This window comes from Trichosporon asahii (assembly GCF_000293215.1).
Source record: "Trichosporon asahii var. asahii CBS 2479 unplaced genomic scaffold scaffold00070, whole genome shotgun sequence".
NCBI lineage: Eukaryota > Fungi > Basidiomycota > Tremellomycetes > Trichosporonales > Trichosporonaceae > Trichosporon > Trichosporon asahii.
In genome coordinates, this window is record NW_014040855.1 from 1,204,014 (window position 1) to 1,222,762 (window position 18,749).

At 57.3% G+C, this 18,749-nt stretch overlaps 4 protein-coding genes across 4 annotated transcripts; 2 read left to right on the forward strand and 2 right to left on the reverse strand.

The window, feature by feature from the left end:
- Positions 1–525: 525 nt before the first annotated feature.
- On the forward strand, positions 526–3,985 carry A1Q1_04251 (nucleus protein; the record flags this gene model as incomplete). The annotated part of the gene is made up of 5 exons (XM_014322628.1): positions 526–1,366; positions 1,437–2,843; positions 2,895–3,098; positions 3,148–3,805; positions 3,853–3,985. The coding sequence occupies 5 exons, from the start codon at positions 526–528 to the stop codon at positions 3,983–3,985; spliced, it is 3,243 nt and encodes a 1,080-aa protein (XP_014178103.1).
- A 5,011-nt stretch (positions 3,986–8,996) lies between these two features.
- Positions 8,997–10,905, reverse strand: A1Q1_04252 (uncharacterized protein; the record flags this gene model as incomplete). Its single annotated transcript, XM_014322629.1, has 3 exons — positions 8,997–9,864; positions 9,903–10,394; positions 10,436–10,905. The coding sequence occupies 3 exons, from the start codon at positions 10,903–10,905 to the stop codon at positions 8,997–8,999; spliced, it is 1,830 nt and encodes a 609-aa protein (XP_014178104.1).
- Positions 10,906–12,612: 1,707 nt separating this feature from the next.
- On the reverse strand, positions 12,613–14,278 carry A1Q1_04253 (uncharacterized protein; the record flags this gene model as incomplete). The annotated part of the gene is made up of 3 exons (XM_014322630.1): positions 12,613–13,336; positions 13,451–13,849; positions 13,905–14,278. The coding sequence occupies 3 exons, from the start codon at positions 14,276–14,278 to the stop codon at positions 12,613–12,615; spliced, it is 1,497 nt and encodes a 498-aa protein (XP_014178105.1).
- A 3,554-nt stretch (positions 14,279–17,832) lies between these two features.
- A1Q1_04254 (uncharacterized protein) lies at positions 17,833–18,660 on the forward strand (the record flags this gene model as incomplete). The annotated part of the gene is made up of 3 exons (XM_014322631.1): positions 17,833–18,122; positions 18,227–18,506; positions 18,550–18,660. The coding sequence occupies 3 exons, from the start codon at positions 17,833–17,835 to the stop codon at positions 18,658–18,660; spliced, it is 681 nt and encodes a 226-aa protein (XP_014178106.1).
- Positions 18,661–18,749: the final 89 nt, after the last annotated feature.

Here is an 18,749-nt window from a genome sequence, read left to right on the forward strand (position 1 = left end):
CTCCCCTGTGCGCCGTCGAAGCTCGCGCCTGTGCGGCCCTGCTCCCCCTTACGCCTGCTCGCCCGGCCCTGGCAGAGGGAGAGCTTGGCTGCCTGGCATGCCTGGGGAAGGAGAGCGAAGGGCAGATGCACCAGGTCAGGATTCAGGCGGCCGGCAAGCCTGCCGCCCTAAGCCGGCGCAGGCAATCCAGGCTCATGGCCCAAGGCTACGGTTAATGTCTGGCCCAAGCAAATAGTCGAAGCACTTGTAACAGGATTACTCGATTACTGGCTTACTGGGCTTGCGGGCCTGGCCTGACACCTGACCCGCCCAGGCCGTCCACCAACGCTCGCTCGCGCTGCCTCGTCTCTCCGTCTCGCATGCTTGCAACTGCTTTTGCGGTTCTTCTCGGCGTTAGTCACACCTCAGCATCTCACCATCATACCATTCTCGTTCACTGCTCATACCTACGCCCCCGACGTCCGTCAGCGAGTCCTCGCGCTCACCGCCCTTCTCCCTCTTCCCCCTTCCCCACCGGCTTAAACAATGGATCCGGCTTTATTGCAACCGTCACTCCACCAGGCAAAGGCCGAGGACGTAAAGCCGGCTGCTACCACCGCCGGCACGACCCCTCAGACGACCAAACCGCCCGTCACGAATGGTTCGTCGGCCACCGAAGGTCGTACCGCCGCTGACTCGTCTGCTCCCACAGCGCAGGAAGACGACGCCGATGCTTCTGATACTGGTGGGGACGGAGTGAAGAGGCCGCGCCTTCGGTTGGCCCACGCCTGCGACCGGTGTAGGAAACGCAAGATTCGTTGCGACACTCAGCAGCCCTGCGGCCCCTGTTCAGCTACGAAGAACGAATGCACCTTCAACACCCCGAGCCGACGAGTCGCGAAGCCCAAGGGCGAGGCGCGGTCATCGTCGACATCTGGTGTCAAGCGCCCTCACTCGCCCACCCGATCTGGCGGCAACTCACAGTACCAGGCGTCGCTCGAAGCACGATTGGCCACGCTAGAGGCACTGCTTCGAGACGTTCCCCCTAACGTTCATAACGCATACCTCTCTACCCTTGACGCACGACTTGGTGCTGGACAGGGGGTCGGCATGGCTCAAGGCAAGGGCGACGGGGTTGGCCTTTCGGCAGAAGCTCTGGCCGCAAGTGGGCCTATGCTCGGGGGATCTGCCTTCTCATCGGCATTTGCCGGTCTCAAGGGTGATACAACACTGGCACCCGCCTGGACTGCCCCGACGAGTTTGACTGGCGCATGGGCCGGTGGCCGCAGCCTGCGTCGACGAGAAGGCAACATCGAAGACGTCACTCGCCGCATGGAGACCTTATCTTTCTTCTACGAGGACGAAATCGGTCAAGCGAAATGGCAGGGTAAGTGTTGCGCAGAGAGACCGTCGCGCACGGATAATGGTCGCATTGGCGTTTTGCTTACGTTGCCCAGGCGCCACCTCTGGCTTCCCTCTGCTCGAAATCCTCACTGCGGCTAAGACTCAGAGCGAGGAGGAGATGTCGCCGGATACCTCGTCGCCTTCGTCCACCGAAGCCGCTGGCAACCAGCCGGCCGCCGCGCCGTCGCCGCAGGACCGCGTTGGGCGCCGCGGGACTCCCCACTCGGTCGCTGGCGGCGGGGGCCGCAGTGCTTCCGTTGGTGCAAGCAAGCGGTCTTCCAGCACTCCGCCTATGAAGGACCGCTTCTTCCCCGACCGAACCCCTCGCCCTCACCAGACGTTGAACCCGGAGGCCAGCTGGAAGGTGATCACCGGAGTTATTCCGCCTGATCTTATGGACACGCTCGTGCGCTGCTATCTCAGCACGAGTCACCTCCTGTGGCCCTTCCTCCACGTTCCCTCTTTCCTGGCTGATTACGCCAACCCGCAGCAGTGGGGCGAGCCCGGTTTCGCGTGCTTCATTGTTGCCGTGTGCACGCTTTCGTCTCGTCATGTCGACGACCCTCGCGTCCGAGCGAACCCCTCAGACCCCTCCACCGCCGGAAAACAGTACTTTGAGCTGTTCAAGCGGCTACGTGACCTTCCTTCTGCCGACCGCCCCACGCTCTACTCCATCCAGGCAGCGTTCTTGGCAGCTATCTACGCCTTCGGTCTTGGTAACCTGAGCAAGGCGTTTGCGCTTCAGGCTGAGAGTGTCACGCTGTGTCTCGATGGAGGCCTTCACCGCAGCGTCGACAGCTACGACCACTTCAACCCTATCGAGTGCGAAACGCGAAAACGAACTTTCTGGTCGATTTATTCGTGGGACAAGCAGTCAGCCGCCCTCTTCGGTCGACCGCCCATCATCCACCTGCGCGACTGCGATGTGACTGAGCCGATGATTATCGACGACGAGAACCTGTCGGCCGACGGCGCCAAGGAGCAGAAGAACCCGGAGCAGAGCCGTATGTGCGCTTTCGTCGCTGCCATCCGATTGCACGTTGTGCTGGAGGGTGTCATCGACTCGTGTGTTCACCCATCTTCATTCCCATCGTCGCCGTTCCTGGCTCAAGCGAGCGCCACTATCTGTCGCCGAACGCCCCAGAACGAGTCACTCGGTGACGAGGAGAAGCTGCTGGAGGAGTGGTCTCGCATTCTCCCGAAATACTGGGCGTACGACGCGGAGACTGCGGCGTCTCGCGACCCCATCCGTATCACGCAGGCTGAGCGCCTGCACTGTCTCGAGCATCTCGTCAAGATGATCATTTACCGCCATCGCTTCTCCGGCTTCGTGACTCAACCCGCCTCGACCGTGGAGGAGATCGCCCGCCATGTCGAATGCTGCCGCCGCGCTATGCAGTGCGCCCTGACTATCATCGCTGATCACGTTCACATCAGTCAGCGCGGCATGATGACCTACTGTGAGTGCGGTTTGAGGAGCGATTTGTGTGGCAGTGACTAACTAGGAACAGATGGTGTGCACGTCATTCACCAGCTGGCTCAGGCTGGCCGTACGCTTGTGGCTGTCATTCTGAACTGCAAGAACCCCGAGTTCAAGGCGCTCATCGCCCCTTCGGTTGAGGGTCTGCGCTCGTGTGTTGGTCTACTCCGACGCTTCAGTGGTCGCTACCTGTGTGGTCTGCGCAGCGCGGATATCATCGACGAGTTCTGCCGAGGTGAGACATTCTTAATTTTGGTTCTTCCTTAGATGCTAACGACGTCCAGTGTGCAACATTCCTGTCGACTCCCCTCGTGTTCCAGACTCGGCCGGTCGACCTTCGCCTGCTTGGCTCCGACCCGTCCGCAGGCGCGCTTCTGTCTCGCCCGCACCGTCTGGCTTGCGCAACAGACTGCCCAGCGACTTCGGCCAGGACATTATGTCCGCCCAGCCGGATCTCACGGCGGCGCAGATGCCAGGAGATCTCGAATCGGTGTTCAACACGTCTGAGTACTTCGACTCTGGTCCGATGGATATCTCCACGTCGCCGGTCAAGAATGGCACCGCGCTTCCGTCCACCAATGGCAACAACAACGCTTCCACGACTACGGCTAATGCCACTTCCAACCTTAACGGCATCAATGGGTCCAATGGCGTCAATGGTGTCAATGGCTCAACTGGAAACACCAGCGGTTTCGGTGCCGGGCCTACACTGGGTGAACCGACCGCTGCATTCGATCGACTGGAAACCCTCTCTCCCAACGAGAACCTTGGATCACTTGGCAACGCCACGTTGCAGCAGTACATCAACTCTCACGCGAACTCTAACGGTTCGACGGCCATGGAGGGTGTACAGTTCACGAATGGCGACGGTACCGACGGAGCGCCCTCGACCGCTATGGACAGTGTAGGCGACGGGCTGCAGGGTGCTGCCAGCGGAGGACTGTAAGTTTACTACCACCTTTGAGCGCAAAACTAATACTCCTTATCAGGTCGGCCGCGACGATTTTGAGTCTTCTTGAAGAGGGCACCTTCGATTACGGGTCAATCTTTACCGACCAAGCGCCGCTTCCCGACTTCGACTTCACCACCGGAATGATCTCCGAGAATGGCACCTCGACTTGAGAGCGAATTGTACAAGAACGAACAAATTTCCGAGCAACATCTCGTGTGCCAATATCGTAACCTGAAACAATCTACCGAATCTTCTTACATACCCCGACCTTCCTCTGCCCGATTCCGAACGAACAAAGTGTCAACTACGTGCATGTACAGTGTATCTGTAAGCTCTGATGAGCGATATAATCGTTTTTCCCTTTTTTCGCCTCACGATGGGCAGTCGGTGAGACTACTTTACCGACTTTTCCAAAGGAGGGCAGGTCGCAATTCCGCTCCGGCGTAAAGACAACCCGGCCCCGCCCTCGCTTCGTTGTTGCGGACTGACTTTTCGGATGACACGGGGAGCCAGAGTGGGGTAAGAGTTGCTTCAGGACGTGCGCAGCAGGACAAATTGGACCCCCGCAAAGTGGTCCAATGCCTACGCCTGACGAGACGACTGATGACTCACTACTGGCTGGCTGTGCCTGAGGCAAATGAAGTCACATGACCAGCCTCCCCCACGTCCCCCGCTTTGCAGCTGATCAATGACGTCTCGAGTTGACCCTCCCCATTCAGTGTTCACCCAACTTTATGTCCTGCTGTCTTTCACTAAGAGGGTGCTGTTTCGTTTGCCGATGTTCAAGCGAAGGCACAAGCACCCGTGCAGTGGCAACATGTGATGCAACTGTCGGACTCAGCCGGGTCGTAAACTGCGCGAGCCGCCGGCTTCCACGCAAAGGCAGGCAGAGACGATGGGCGATAGGCGAGCTCACCAGGGGACGTGCGGGGCAACGATTCGCACGCGATTGTGAGCGTGGTATCAGCCGTTCACCAGCCCCAGCAGCGCTTTCCATGGAGTGCAACGTGCTCTCTCGGACAGACGATGATGAAGACAAGAGCGGACTACAGGTGGCACACCGGTTCGTATCGTCTGACGCGGTGTTTCCGGGAACCGAATATGTGACGGGCAGTAGTGACGTCGATCCCTATCAATTCTGAGGTGGAGTCCGCCGACCAGTGGATCTATGATTAATGACCGCATAGCAGCAGACTATGACTGAGCGGTGGTAAGCGGGCCCAACCTTATCCTGCGGAGCGCCACCGGCAACTACCTGAAACGCACGCTGCCCGACAAGTCGGCCAGCACTTTGAGAGGCGAGTACAGGGCCACACAGCAAACCGGCCAGCTCTTCTTGACCACTACTACTGGGCATCTGTGCTCACGGCTTCCAGTTGCATCATAGTCGGGATCGAAGGGTAACCCCCAGCCTCCAGGGCCCCTTCTATGCAACCGCGCAGCACCAGACTGAGTCCAAAGTGCCAGTGCGATCTGATCAACCTCCGAGATGCGATGACTCATGAAGGGCCAGGCGGGCCCGATGCCCCAACAAACCCGAAAAGAATCAAGACGTCAGGCCTGCTCCAGCGCTTCGTCGATGCCATCTGCCGCCCTCAGGCCACTGCATCATGTATCCTTGCAAAACTGTCAACGGGCAACTCGAAGTCCAGGGTCGTTGCAGGGCACCGTAGGGCTTGGCCCCCATCACTGCCTCGTTGCCCACCGAGGTCCTTCCACTCCGTGCCCTCCCCGATGCCCTTGCTCCCTTTCGGCCTGAGAGATCGTCATGGCGCTTTTCGGTCTCGCGTCATAGGAACAGAGCCGGTATGAGGGGTGACTTAGCGTTATCCTCCCTGCTGCGAGTTCATGCTGAGATTCCTCAATGGTGCTGCTCCCCGTCCCGACTCGATATAAGCTGAAGACTCCGGACTTCCATCAGCTGTTATGAAACTCCTCGGCAGTCACTATTGACCCCTTCAATCTCGCATTCGGCAAGGAAGCCGTACTCGAACCTCAAACCAGTTCAATCCCAACAACAAACATCTCTAAATCGTTGCGCGAACACCAATGACTGCGTGCCTTTTCACCATGAGCAACGACCGCCGGCCGACAATCGTCCAGGAGCACTCCTCTAAGACGCTTCAGCACACTCCCGGGAACAGACGTGAGTACCGTTTCTCTTTCGACAATACTAACGGTTAGCATGCCCCACGGAGCCGACACCCTCGTTCCGAGCCCGAAAGGCAAGCTACTCCGCCGCTCTCTACGGGTACACCCTGAGTCAGGTCGTGAACGACGTCTCGAAGGACGGCTCTGACACCTCTGACAAGAGTGAGGGTGGCGGTGGCGACTCGGGCCCGTTCTCGCACCAGTCCTCGTGAATCATGCACGGCGGACCGGTGCCGACGCCCGCGAAGCTATAGCCACTCGCGTGGCGGTGGCCTTCGCTGCGATCAGGTCCGCCGAAACCACCACCACCTTACCCATAGGCTCCACCTAAACTTCAACCGGCACCCCTGTGACCGAGTCTTCACCGACTTCACGTGTACACATGTGCTCATCGTTTCCTTTCTTCCGGGCTTCCGCAGCTGTAGCATAGATCTGTCTTCAATATTCCCTAATTTGGCGTATCCTTATTTCAGTAGGGGTACATATCGCCGACATAGACACTGTCTCCACCAACCTCTGGGCTCTTCCTCTCACTCCCGTCGTACTGTTGAATGCATGCATCTCTCTACCAATCGCATTCGCAAGGTCTTTCTCCTAGAACCTCCCTACTAGAAAATGTAAGCACACGGCGGGCATGGGGCTAAGTGGCGGCCAAACACAAGAAAAAAGTGAACATAACAAAGTTTCGGCACGCTCCAACATGCCCCGGTCGCTAACGTCATAGTTGGTTCCAGATGTCATGCCTACTACCACGCGAGGAAAACACCTCTTCCTTCCAGCCATGCGATCACACCACTTTGCTCTGTTCCCTATAGCTGTAGCGTAAGAGAGGCGTCATGCAGTGCTCGTGTGGCCCAAAGTAGGCACTCTGAGCCTTGCACGGCAGGGGACGGCATCGAGGAGCCACTTTCGCCCCATCGCAACTTCGCGCCCCGTGCACTGCCACTGGCATATTCTCAGCTTGGCGACTGTGCACGGCATCCAACTACACTTTCACACTTTCAGCTTGTCTGGTGGTCCCTTGAGACTGTCCCCCGGGTTAGGCCACGCCGTATGAGGCGTCAACTCCCACGACCGGTGGCGCGGCCGCAGCCCCCAGGCACACCATTTCTGTCAGCTGTGTAATGGCTGTCCGGGCCAGCGCACTGTCCTCTCAGAAGCACTCTCCACTCTATGTTCAAGGCGCTGCTCCCTGGTTCCCTCAAGCTGTCCTCTAATAAACACTTTCGACCCAGGTCCACGAACGGGAGCAGTTTCAATCTTTGCGTCGTTATCGCGTCTGTTGGGTGGAAAATTGACCGAGATCCGAAAGGTCGGCAATTTCAACCATCTCAGCTCTCCCCATTACGTTGGTAGTGCGAGATGTCCAGAACTTTACCGGACTACATGTGCGAAGTAATTAACAGTCGTTGGTCACAAGGAATACCCAAGCCTGAGAGGCAAGGGTATCACGAGATGCCCTTGGACGGTGCAAGGGCTCGTATTGCGTCCACACGGCGGAGGGCGGGTACGTCCTATTCTGGGCAGCGAAACGCCTACAAGCCCAAGCATCGAGATAGGCGGGTGGCAGCAGGGCCGCCTGTCCTGCAACTTCCATGTCCTCGGCAAGCTGTGCGTGAGGAATGCTACGGGGAAGGTTGAAGCCAGGGTAACTCCTCTCATGTGCAGTCGAGAGTAATGCCAGACTGTTTGCAGCCTCGGCATCCCCTGAGGTCACGAAGGGAAGGGCGGAGGCTCCTGGAGCAGAGCTTGCTGGCAGCTATCGATGTCCTCATGCTAGATCCTTGCCTAGAGACCGCAGCATAACCTGATAAGTCCGTGTAGGGGTTGACAACCTGAACTGCCTGGGTAAGTTATTATTGCGCCGAGTCTTCCGGGGTTGCAATGACAGGCTGGTAATTCCGCCGCCGTCTACGGACGAGTCAACGAACCAATGCAAGGCAGTCGCATCCACGACACCGACAGTGTTTCCTGCGATTGTGCCGGCGTTCGCCTTGTTTGGGCCCCGTCCAGTTGTATGTCTAACAGATTCGTATGGATCTGCTCGCATTCCGATATAATCCATTCATGCCAGTAACTTTCTGCGCCGCCTATACGTGAATAGACCCCGCCCCGAAGACCACGGTGGAGTCTAGATACTCAAGACCCAGCGACGCCGGTCCCTCAGCTGAGAGCATGTGTGGCCTAGCCAATATGTTGAGTGATATCGAGAAGCAAGATCGTCGCCTTCACCAACGTTGAGGAGGGAGGCGAGGGTGCCTACGAGAGCCTGCTGCATGGCGCTGCTGTTAGTCTAAGGTGGTCCTACTGTGTGACACGGAGAAGGATAGGCAAGTCCGAGAACGGTGAATTTCCGCCAAAATGGACGTGCTCAGATCTGAGGACCGTAGGCTGTCGCCAGATTCGGACGGATCGTCGAGGCGCGGTTCGCTCAGTGTGAGACGAGATCACTGATGGCTGCTTGGCTGAATGTGAACTGCGACGGAAACCTCCCGTGGTCCGGACTGAATGAGCACTGTTTAGCAGATGTGTCAGATCGTCACTTCAGTGTTATCAAAGGCATGGGGTTATCTGGTCCCCATGAGGTCGCGGACGGTGGGACAGATGAGGAAAGAGGCAGTCCGTGTCACGGTCGATCTGTAGCAAGGTTGAGAAGCACACAGCAGCGCGCGGCGACTTGTCGTGTGTCTGACTGTCCTTCCGGGCAAACGGGGCCTGGGGGTAAATCTGTTTAGATGTCGAGGGGCCCACGTACAGGTCATGGGACACTGTACGGATATGGAATCGTCCACAGGAAGGAAGGTTCGTTACATCCGATGCGGATGCAGATGACCACATAGGTTATTTGCATCCGCCGAGTCGTCCCATGAGCTGCCATCAGGTACTCCCGACCCAACACACTCGAGACTGCCAACAATTCGCACGTCATTCAACAGGGCGATGTTCCTTTTTCCACTGGGACACTATGAGTACGGTTAACGATAACGGGACTGCCAGCTCTCAGCAACAATATACTGATGCACAGTTCAACTACTTAGGTGAGAGCGCGCTCTTATCGGTCGAGACAGGTGAATGGCCGTCCTTCGAGGGGGTTACAGGCGAATGTCCGTCTCTGGAAGCAGCAACGAGCGGCACGCCGGACTTCAAGTCGGAAACTATCGAGGAGCATTCCTTGGACGTGGTAATCGGCGAGAGGCCATCTCTCGCCCGAGAGGCGCTGCCTCCCGATGCCTCCTGACGTACCACGCCAACTGCGGTATCCTCGGCATCGGTAGCGATATGCCGCTGGCTCCATGACTCTTTATACATGGGAGGGAGCATGGAGACCTCATCGGCATCCTCCATATCCTCAGCATGCACGGGGTGACGCGGTGTGGCGGCCGGTCGACGGCTGTTGCTGTCGGTGTTGGGCTGGGGCTGGCCAGCAGTCGTGGAAGCCTCTCCGAAGAAGGTGTCGTCGTACGAGGATCGCAACTCCTGCTGCTTTTCGGTCGTTGGCGTATAGCCCTCAGCGGAATCGGTGGTGCTGGTGTAGTGCCTCTGATGTCCTGGCCTCTCCGGAGTCGATGCTCCGTCAGAAGCCTTTGCTCCAACGAACGGGACAATGAACTGGACGTCTTCCGTCGGCTCATACTTTCCGCGGCGATTGACGGGCTTTTCAGACGTGGGCGAGGATGCATTCTGGCGTCGACGGCGGCGAAGGCAGAAGACAAGAGCGAGACCCAGGAGAGCCAAGCCTACAACACCGCCAACAACGCCGCCAGCAATCGCGCCAGCATTAGATTTCTTGGAGGCCGGCTTTCCATCCGACCCAGCGGCTCCAGCCCCAGCACTAGTCTCCTTGGAGGATGCGGAACTTGTCGACGTCGTACTGTCGTTGAGTTCGGCGGCGGCTGCCCTAGTTGAATCAGCACAGAAGGTGTCTGGGGTGCTCACGGGTCGTACGCGTATGTGGTAATGTCACTGATAGCGCAAACCGTGTCGTTGCCTCTGGCGCCAATGACAAGCTGATACGTCACTGAGGGATCTGTTGGAAGCATGAAGAGCGTCTGACCGGCTCGGTACACCGGCTTCGCCGAGTTCGATCTCGGAACCATCTCAGAAGACCACCACCAAGGTTCCGGGTGTAGAATGGCGTAGCAGCCAGCGTCCGAACTGTTGAAGACAGGTCCGGTGATGTTGATCAACGACGTTTGGGATGGGACGTTGTACACGAGCTCTGTGTAGAAAGAAAGGGCAACACTGTTGTTCACAATGTCGTGGTGTTGCGGAGGTATTGCTGCGAACTGGTCGATGGTTTTATCCGTGATGCTAAGCAGGTAATCCTCAGAGGCGAAGTCCCGAAGGAAAAACGATTCCAGGCGTGCCTTCCCGTCCTGGACGGTTGATATGGTTTGGGCCTGAGACCTCAAAGCTTCTTCGTTCGGCCTGCAAGTGTCAGTAGACTGCCAAACATCTACTGCACTAACGCTTTCGTTTTCACCGGAATCTGTAGATTGACGTAGTCAATGGTCACCGAGCTTGAGGAGTCTGACACGTTGGCAAGCGTCATTCTCCAAGAGCTCGCACCGTCTTTCTCGAACATAGCTAAGAGGCCGCTTGCGGGAACGGGGTTGTTCAGCCACTCCCACCTCTTGCTGGCAGCATTGCTTGTCCCCCACCAGGACCTGAACCACGTCGTATTGACGGGGACATCCTCGACAGATCCGTACAGACCGAATCCGTTTCCAACTGCACGCACTAGCTCCACCTCGTCAACCGGGAACGATTGGTTTCTGAAAGTGAGAGCTCCTGTGTTTAGGTTCATGTCCCATTTGGATTGCAATACTTGAGGAGACCATCCAGTGAGGTTCATGGAGATGGAAAACGCGATGTCGGCCTCCTGGGCTCCCATGACGCCACGCAGCGTGCCGGCAAGAGCGGCGACGGCGATCAGCATTGTGTTGCCAGGCAGTGAAGCAACTGGTGTCGAAGTAGGAAAAGTAATAAAGCGAGAGGAAAGAGAACGTGATGGAGATGAAAGCAACGGCAAGAGTGTGAATGAGCAGACGACTGCCTGTGAAGAGCGACCTCTCGGTGGACCAGACTGTGCAGTGTCATGTAATCGTCGCTAAGGCGGGCCTCTCCTGGAAGGCCTGGACAACAGCATGGCGGTCAGCCAGGGCCGATAGTGCACCTTAGTTTGGAGTTTATGGGGTGCAAAGAAGCGAAGCAGTGAGCGCGGAGAGGGCGCGTGGGGGCAAGGCAGATTGGACGTCAGGTGCCACGCCCGTGGGCGCCGCGCATAGACGCTCTGGGAACTGAACCGCTGAAAGGCTCGAAGCTAACAGTGTCCACTGCTGTGATGGGCATCGCGTAGGGCCCTGGGGTGCACTGTGCGATTTACGGCAGCGGTGTGTATGGAAGCAGGTCGCCACGCCTGAGTTGTCAGGAAATCGTGAGGCGGGCGTGCCTCTTCCGCGGGTCGTAATGGTCGAATACGGGGATCTGAAATGGCCAAATTGATTCAGACCGCCAGACCGTCAGGACGCCCGCCAGCCGACGAACAGGAGTAATCCACCAGGCATTGTTAGGCTGATGCCCTCCCTCAGTGCCGCGCCTCAGCAGCGCTTACGCTGCTTGTTCATTGCATTTAGCCAGCTCAGAAGCGCGAAAATGAAACAGAATGTGGTTGGCAGGCACTGAGGTCTGTCCCATACCAGCTAGCTTGCTCCTATATCTGATGCTTTCTAGTTCAGTCACAACCGATGGAGCAGCATCAGTCGATCCGTCTGTTCTACTGTCACCTTTACGGCGTTGTATTGACACTTAATGTCGAGTAAGCTATCAATGCCGCCCCTTGCTCACCTATTCTCAATGTTCTGAGACCCACCCCTGGCATTCATGTGGCTTCCAATCACGGTTATCGCCACCAAATGGGCTGTGTCGGCCTCCGCCGAGTGACCGGTCCCCAGCCCGTCTAACAGTGCGACACCCAGGTCCCCTTGCGGTCCTCTTTGTATTAAAGCTTACCCAGTAACGTTTGCTGCCGCGAGGGACCGATCGCTGCCACCTGCGGGCACCTAGCCCCGTCATTCCTCCTCTGAAGCACGAAGCGCTGTCGCGTGTTGCGCGTCTGAATTGTTTGAGTTCTCAGGCTGGTTCTGTTGGCAAGTTCTAGTACCACGTTGTTAACGGGAACCGGGAAGAACGGCATCAGACACGGGTGGGCTCGTCAAATGAAGTCTCGCAGTCAGAGGTGGTCGATGTGCAAGGCCAAGATCGACAAGCATGACGACGCGCACGACTGCGGCCGACGGTGAATGCCTGTGCGGCCATCTCTAGGTACACCGTTCACCTACGATTGGCTGAGGGCATGAGGACTCCAGCAATTGGGATCGCGGAACTAGCGCGCAATGGCGACACACGGGGCTCGTAGAACACCGACATCGGCCACCTGACCCCCGTCGCCCAACGACGGGGCACGTTATCCACTGTTCGCCGATTGTCCATCATGGAATTAAAGCATAACCAATAACTTGTCCCATTGCATCCGAATATACAGAGTCCAGGTGAGTTTGTATACAATGCCATTAGGCACGTCACGCACAGCCCTACAGGCTGCACACGTCAAATATCAGGACTATTATCTATTCAACGGGGAGACCTAGAAGTTCCCCGGGCGCCCACATGCTTCACCCTTTTTCTTCGATGCAAAGTTGGAGGGACCAGTGCCCACCGCTGCCGCGTCGCCTTCATGTTCGCGGGGAGCCGCCACCGCCCCCTCACCGCCTACGGCACCGGAGACGTAGCGCTGTCCCCAGGCTGCCTTGTACACAGGCGGCAACAGAGCATCTTGTCCTGCATCTTCCATATCTTCAGCGTGGTGGGGCGGATGAGACACCATTACCGCGGCTGTTGCGGCGGATGACGGGGCGACACCTTGAATTGATGACTCCTGGTGTTTCTCCGACTTACTCGAGTATGCCGTTTGAGATTTTGACCCTTTCCCCTTGTGCCGTTCTTCAGTGGCATTCTTGTCATTGGAAGCAGACGACCTCGATGGTGCGATGAACGGAACAACGACTTGAACGTCCTCGGTGAGCTCGAACCTGTCATTGTCCTCTCCCATACCCTCTGGCTGGACTGCAGCCGACTGAGAACGCTGGCGTCGGCGACGGAGAAGGAGCACAGCTAGCAGGCCGACGGCCAGGAAGCCGACGATAACGCCGACCACCGGCCCAGCTATCGACCCTGCGCTGACCTTTTCGGAGTTGGATTGCACCTCTCCGGCAGACTCGGACGGTTGTCCGGAGACGGTGATGGTGGAGCCTCCGGATTTGGTGGTGCGGGTCGAAAAACCCTGTGATACTGCAGACGACGGTTCCGACCTACATACGTCAGCAGTCCCCCACGTCGTAACTCACTTCACGTAGGAATAGGTAGTAATACCACTGATAGCGCAAGTCCTTGTACGACCCAGGGCTCCGACGACAAGCCGGTACTCAACAGTCGGATCGAGCGGGAGCATGAGTAGAGTCTGGTCGGGACGATACCCCTGCTTCTGAGCGTCGGCCTTCGGTAAAGCCCTTGGGTTCCACCACCAAGGCTCGGGGTTCAGGATGGCGTAGCAGTAGGATCGAGAGGGGGAGTTGTCACCGTAAACAGGGCCGGTGACATTGACGAGGGACGTGTTTGGTGGCACGCTGAAAGTCATCTCTGTGAGACCACCCAGCAGGACGCTTCCATTCACAATCTCGTGCTGTGAGGGTGGAGTAGGGGACAGCTCCGCTGGGGACTGCTCGCCACCATCTAGGATGTAATTGTCAGACTCGAACCGACGAATCGAGAAGGCAGAGTTCACTCTGTCCCCATCAGTGGTCGGTGTCGTGATTGCCGTCGACCTGAGAGCTTCCTCGGAGGGGCTTTGCGTCAGCCCCGCGCCAGCACCAGACTCACGCCTCTGTGACAATGGGAAGCTCAAAGAGAACGTACTGGACGTTGATCAAGCCCGATCCGGACGGAACAATTCGGATAGTGTAGGAGCCCAGTTGGAAGGTGCCGAGGTCTGCCAAAACCTCTCCGGGATCCGTAGGACCAAAGTTGGCAGTAAGAGACGTTCTCTCCTTCAGCGTGAAGTTGCCGAAGACCGTGTCTGTGGTTCTCGTTCTGCGATTGGAACTGCCGTACGGCACAGCACTTGTTCCGATGAAGTGCAGCCATGCCCTGGCGTCTAAGCCGGTTGGTGGGAGGCTCGTGACGCTGCCGTCTTCGAAGTTCAGATCCCACCCTTCCAGGTAGGCGAACATGGGAGACCAGCCGGTGACGTTCATGATGATGGAAAAGGCGGGGTCAGCGACCCCAACTGCTTCCACAGCGAAGAGAATGGCTACAAGCAGTATGCACCGCATTGTGGGATAGAGGTGGGTAGGGGGTTGCGGGTATTGGGATTCGCTTGCCTTAGATGAAGGACGAGAAGATGGCCAAGCGAAGCAGGGCGAGAAGATTCGTGTTGGTGTTGCTTCGTAGGGCAACATGCACGGTTCAACAGCGATCGCTGATCGACATCAACGACGAAGCGTTTTAAATCCTGAGGTTTCTCCCTTGAAGCCTTGCTGGCTCCTGGGCGTCGGAGCCCAGACGTGAGGCGCACTTTTTAGTGGCCTGCAGGCATTGAGCCTCTCGACGCTTCCTTTCGATGTGGCGTTCTTGATAACCACGTGGCTATGATCTCTTCGGCCAGCTCTCAGACGGTAGTGGACTCGACCAAGGATGACGCCGTGAGCTTCTTCGAGTCGGAATCGGAGAGGAGACACAGGTGCACAACATGCATATCCCGCTATTCTGTAGTCAATCAAATGACGTGCGGCGAAGCGTCCTTGCGCTCTTGTTTCGTCCGTCGTCCACCCAAGCTTCTACTTTGTTTGAGCCCCTGGGACCTCCGCCTCTCCCCCCGTTACGCTGTGCTCATATCTCTCTTGGCGTCAACAACAGAGATCAAGTCTCTCTTGAGTTGATTCGCCCGGCCACTCGTGTCCCTAAGGATGGGAGCCTCCTCATGGTCTTCCTCTGGGCTAACCTCCGCCGTGTCGCGTCCGCCCCATGCCTCCCTATATCGAGGTGGGAGGACGAGCCGTCCCGGAGGGTTGCTAACATCCTCATAGTCCTGGGCGTACTCCACCTCGGGTGCGCCAGAGCCATCCCGTAGATCTCGACCGGCGCGGGTGCTGATTGGGGCGGCCGCGTCAGGCAAAGGAGGTGAGTCTGACGAGCTGAAAGGTGAGCCTTTCACGAAGGAGTTCTGCGTGGACACCGTTGTTGGCGGAGTATAGGCCGAAACGGTAGGGTGACCGTTTGGCGTTTCGTCGTTAGCTCTGTCTCTGCCATTGCGTCAGGCGAAGCAGGAGCCATAATGCGAGAAGTAGAAGAAGGAGGCCACAGACGCCCCCAACCACTCCGCCGACGATGGCGCCCACATTCGTCTTCTTCGAGCTGGTGGTGTTCTGCGCCGAGGACTCCGCATTCGTAGGATCCGCCGTTCCACCCGCCGCTTCGGTAGTATTCAATGACTCCGCCGTTCCGGGAGGAGCCTCGCTGTAGGTTAGCTTTGCAGTAGAAATGCGCACATACTAAAAGAAAGAATATGAGGTGACTCCTCCGACGTGACACTGTGTGGTGTTGCCGAAAGGACCAATTGTCAAGTTGTACTTGACAGTGGGATCCGTAGGCAGTACGAACATGGTCTGCTCATCGGGGCGAACAGACCCTTTGTTCTGGGAAACCATCGGGACGCTCTTCAGATTCCACCAATCGGGCATCGGCTCCAACACAGCGTAACATTCGCCGCCCAGCCCTACGGCTGCCGTGACATTGACAAGGGTGGTGTTCGCAGGGACCTCGTAGGTGAGCTCTGTCGCTTTGTCGAGCAATGCACCATTCTGGCTGTTGGACCAAGTAGCGTTGGGAGGGATGTCCCAGGGTGACATTGAGCGAGCTTGCTCCAGATACTTCTGCGATCGTCGTGGATGAGCGCTGAAGCCTCGGCTCAGCTCATTGCTCCCGTTGACACTGGCAATCGCCCGATGGGTCTGGGACTGCATGGTTTCGAAGGACGGCCTGTGGAAATCAGACTTGGCACCTGCAGCTTTACATACGCCTGAGTCAGAACGGGAACACTGTAGCTTAAGGATTCGAAGGTGACACGGGTATTGCCCATAGGCAGGAACGATATGGTGTATGCTCCTAGAGGCAGACCGGAGATACTCCCAAGGCCTGTCGAGTTTCCCTCCGAAGGCCCGAGGTAAATCGTTCTGAGCGGATCCGTCCCCAGCTGCTGGTTTCGTGCGAGAGCTGACTCCGTGGAGTTCGGACCGGGCCGCAAGGTGCCCTTCGTCTTGTAATCTGTCCCGACGAAGTACCAGTTGATCCAGGTGTCGGCCGAGCTGTCCGGGTCTCGTTGGGCAGTGCCATTATCATTAATTTTGTAGGCGCCCCAGAAGCTCAGCATCGGCGACCAGGCGTCTAAGGTTACCGTGATGCTGGAGTTGAAGTCTGCGGCTCGGGCCAAGCCTGCAACAGCAAGAAGGAGTACCAGCAGCATGTGTTTTGCGAGTGAAGGCGGAGTAAGGGAGAGAAAAGAGGAACATCAATCGCTCTTGCGATCTGACCAGGTTATATGTGTGATTGTTCCAGGGGGCGTCCCTTACCCACCTCCGCTGCTGCAATGGGCTTTATCTAGGTGTTGACCATATGATTCCCCAAGAACCGAGAGGCAATTGCGATCGTAAGGTCCAAGATGTTTCATAAGTACCAGTTCGCGTTTCGAGACACAGCTCTCTGACGCAAAAACGGGACGTGACTGAACGCATCTGATGTGCTTTAACCTCTGAATGGGAGCACGAAGCCCTGCTCTGTGCGGACGCTCAGTGCATCGTATCGGAGGTTGTGAAAGCTGTGGCATTCGAAAGTAACGAGAAAGCTGTCCTCGAGGAGTACCGACCTTGGAGTGCCACGAAAGTGGCCTGCCGCGTGGTTTTCAGCGGCCATCTGATGACCGCCATACTTAAGCTTCCAGGACCTGCTGAATCGCCTTAGAACTCTAAGACTCTTCCGCACCACGCGGTACGCATGCTTGGCTAAACAATGCAGAGATTACAGGCTGCAGCGTCACGAACGTGCCAGCACAGCATGAGCATCCGCCTTCCCAGGTGTGCGATATACGAAGGTTAGGTGCAATTTGCACCGCAGACCTACTCGAAACGAGCCTGTGGTGGGCAGCCGCAGCAGTAACCAGCTTGAACTGGAGCGCAAGCCAAGATCGATATAAGGCGCAACGATCCCCTTGTCGCCTGAGCTGGCGTCCCGCGACCGCACGAGCATGCCTCGGACGAACGGCAATCAACCCGGGGCAAGACAAAACTAATGATCGAACTCCACATGATCTCATGATCAGCTATCACGCGACCGCCGCTTGACCGTCAGCGCCGTCTGCGAAGAACTGCCGCTTACCGCGGCTGCAGTAAGCAGCAAGCGTACCGCGCATCGCCTTGACGCTCTGAATCGCCGAGCGACGTCTCCGTAACTCCATCGATACACCGTCGACTCGGAGGATGGCTTACGTAAGTTACATCCGGTCAACTCCGTCAGCCAGACGTACCGCTTCATGACTCGCCGGCGCCCACCGATGACTCGCGAAAGCCGAACTTGGAGTCAGCACTGCGTCACTGTTGACTCCTCGTACCTTTTGTTGTCGCCTGTAATCTTCCGACTTTTATTGTCTCGGACTCACGTTATCAGAGATCTTTAAGTCAGGTATATTGATATCTAACTGAGACAAATACTCGACACTACTGCAAAATACCTGAACACGACAGCCCAAGCGAACGCAATGGTCACCATCACACGCCTTCAGCCGAAGGGCACGCTTGAAGAGACTTACAACTCGCCGGAGGTCAAGAACGCCGCCAAGACGCTCGAGGTGTCTTTCTCGACGGACGATGTCACCAAGGCGCTCAATGGCGATGACCCCAACATCGGTGGCCTTCGGATGCTCGCGAGCACGACCACGGCCGTCATGGACCTCGAGGCGTACGTTGCGAACCCCGATGGAGTCGACCCCGCCGAGGTCGCTGGCGCCGTCATGCTCATGAAGCAGCCCGGAATCGAGCACGGCAAGTCGTGAGTGCACCTTCCCATTCCGTCAGCCGAAACCGCACAGGCCTCGAGATAGGCAGGTATAGGCGCTGGATAGCGACGAGTTTCGGAGCTGATGCCTCCACCAGGGAGAATGCGAAGGGCCCGCACTCGGCCAAGTGCGATGTGATTATGGAGCAGAAGCCGGAACTGCAGAAGGCGTTCAAGGACATTATCGCCTTCTTCGGCCACCTCGAGGAGAAGGCTCTTGGCCCCGAGGCCGTCACGCCGACATACTACATCTCGCACCTGGGCACGCTGCCGGACTACCAGCGCAAGGGCCTGGCGGGTGCGCTCCTCAACATGGCGAAGCAGAAGGCCAAGTCTCAGGGCAAGACGCTTACGCTCCTCACCATGACGGAGCCGAATGTGAGTGATGCCACTGAGGAGAGGGGATCGCTGACGGATGCAGGTCAAGTACTACGAGAAGTTTGGCTTCAAGAACCTCTACTACGAGGAGGTCACCCTCAACGGTATCCTGACGCGATGGTGGGTCATGGCTGTCGACCCCAAGGACAGCTAGACTCTTTCTCCCTCCTAGATATCCTAGATTTCCGCGACATTTTCACAGCCTATCTTGCCCCGCTAAGCATAGCATTCGCGCGATGCTCG